Consider the following 1,451-nt stretch of genomic DNA (forward strand, 5'->3'; position numbering starts at 1 on the left):
GAGAATGTCGCGAGCGGAATATTCTATCTCAAAAAGGATTTGATGATTTTAATTCTAGTGACCAGTCATTAGCAGACAAAGCGAATGAGCTGGTTTTAGCCCTTCAGAGATTAGCTGCAAAAGAAGCCAGTGCGCTGGATGGCATCCTTTGTATTTTGTTTGAGACCGGTAGTCCTAATCTACAACATGCAGCTGCAATGATAGCACATGATTGTAAGTCATAGTTGTAAGTGTAGATCTATATGAACTGACAGTTTTGTGATGTTTATTATAAGTACCATATTAGGGGATGGATTTATTGGCTAGGCTGCATGAGATTAAATTTTGTAAATAAATTTCAGAAAAGAAGCTTATTTTGCCATTGCCAATGCTTTGCCTTTGCATCACATTATTTTAGCCCTGAATGTACTGTTATTTTTGTATTTTGAAATTTAGGTCAATTTAGCAGTTTATCTAACTATGAAGATCTTATCAGGTCTCAACGAAAAGGTAAACAAAATGACATATTGTTAGAAAATTAGATTGTGTAAAATTTTGGCAAATTTGGCCATTTGACAAAATCTTAGTCTTTTTAAAAATTAAAGCAAAAATGAACTTGCTAAAAGAAAGAATCATAGCCTTACACTTTTGTGCATTTCTTATTCTCCTGTAACTGGTTTTTTCACCATTTTCTTTTAGATTTGAATTTTTTGTACCGTCAGTATAGAGTAAAATTTTTGAAGGCTATAAATTTTGTTAACTTGCATAAAAATCTTTTCAATTTTTGCTGTTTGCCATTTTGTATTGTAATGAATTGCTTTTTGCAGGATTGCTTTTGCAAATTTTTAAAAAATAGCAAAATCCACAAAAATTACAGCCCTTAAACGAGCATGTGCAGTATAAAAGGGGGGGGTGGTCTGCCCAAAAATGGAAGCAAATATTCAAAATGGCGATTACACATGATAAAACTAGCCATTAGGGAGAGATTGTTACCATCCCGTAAACTATCCGTCAACGGACTTTTACAGGCTTCGCCTGTATACTATACTGGGGCTTCGCCCCAGTATACTATCTTATAACAATATATAAATTAACAATCAGTGGGGTTGAGGCAGCAGGATCGTGGTGGCTCAGTGGGGAAGGCGTGGGGCAAAATGTGGACGTGGTACTGGTTTGAATCCAGCTCAGGGCAGGGCAAATTTGCTTTTCTTTTTTTTTACTTTCAAAAATTTAACTTTTTACCTTTTCTACTTAGCCTTCTCCCCTAGTTATGTTAGTCCCCTAGTTAGCTATTGTTTTTTTGGACTTAGCTATTGTTTTTAGGGTTTAGGGGTTAGGGTGGCGGTTTTTTTTTTTAGAGCGTCCCTACTCAATTTAGGAGCCCCTTAGTTGGTTTAGGGTTTAGTTTTTTTTTATTTCAGAGAGTCCCAAGGCTTTAAAAGTCCCTAGAGCAGTCCTGACAAAAACTAAGT

General features: G+C 35.7%; 1 protein-coding gene across 1 annotated transcript in view; it reads left to right on the forward strand.

Annotated features, from left to right (window-relative positions):
• LOC109584727 (uncharacterized) overlaps positions 1–1,451 on the forward strand; it is a 7,551-nt gene that overhangs the window by 483 nt on the left and 5,617 nt on the right. Inside the window, exons 2-3 of the mRNA XM_020000556.1 lie at positions 4–213; positions 436–489. Coding sequence (XP_019856115.1) covers positions 4–213; positions 436–489 — 264 coding nt within the window. The remainder of the gene's footprint in view (positions 1–3; positions 214–435; positions 490–1,451) is intronic.

Source organism: Amphimedon queenslandica, unplaced genomic scaffold, assembly GCF_000090795.2.
Source record: "Amphimedon queenslandica unplaced genomic scaffold, v1.1 AMPQUscaffold_13174, whole genome shotgun sequence".
Taxonomy (NCBI): domain Eukaryota; kingdom Metazoa; phylum Porifera; class Demospongiae; order Haplosclerida; family Niphatidae; genus Amphimedon; species Amphimedon queenslandica.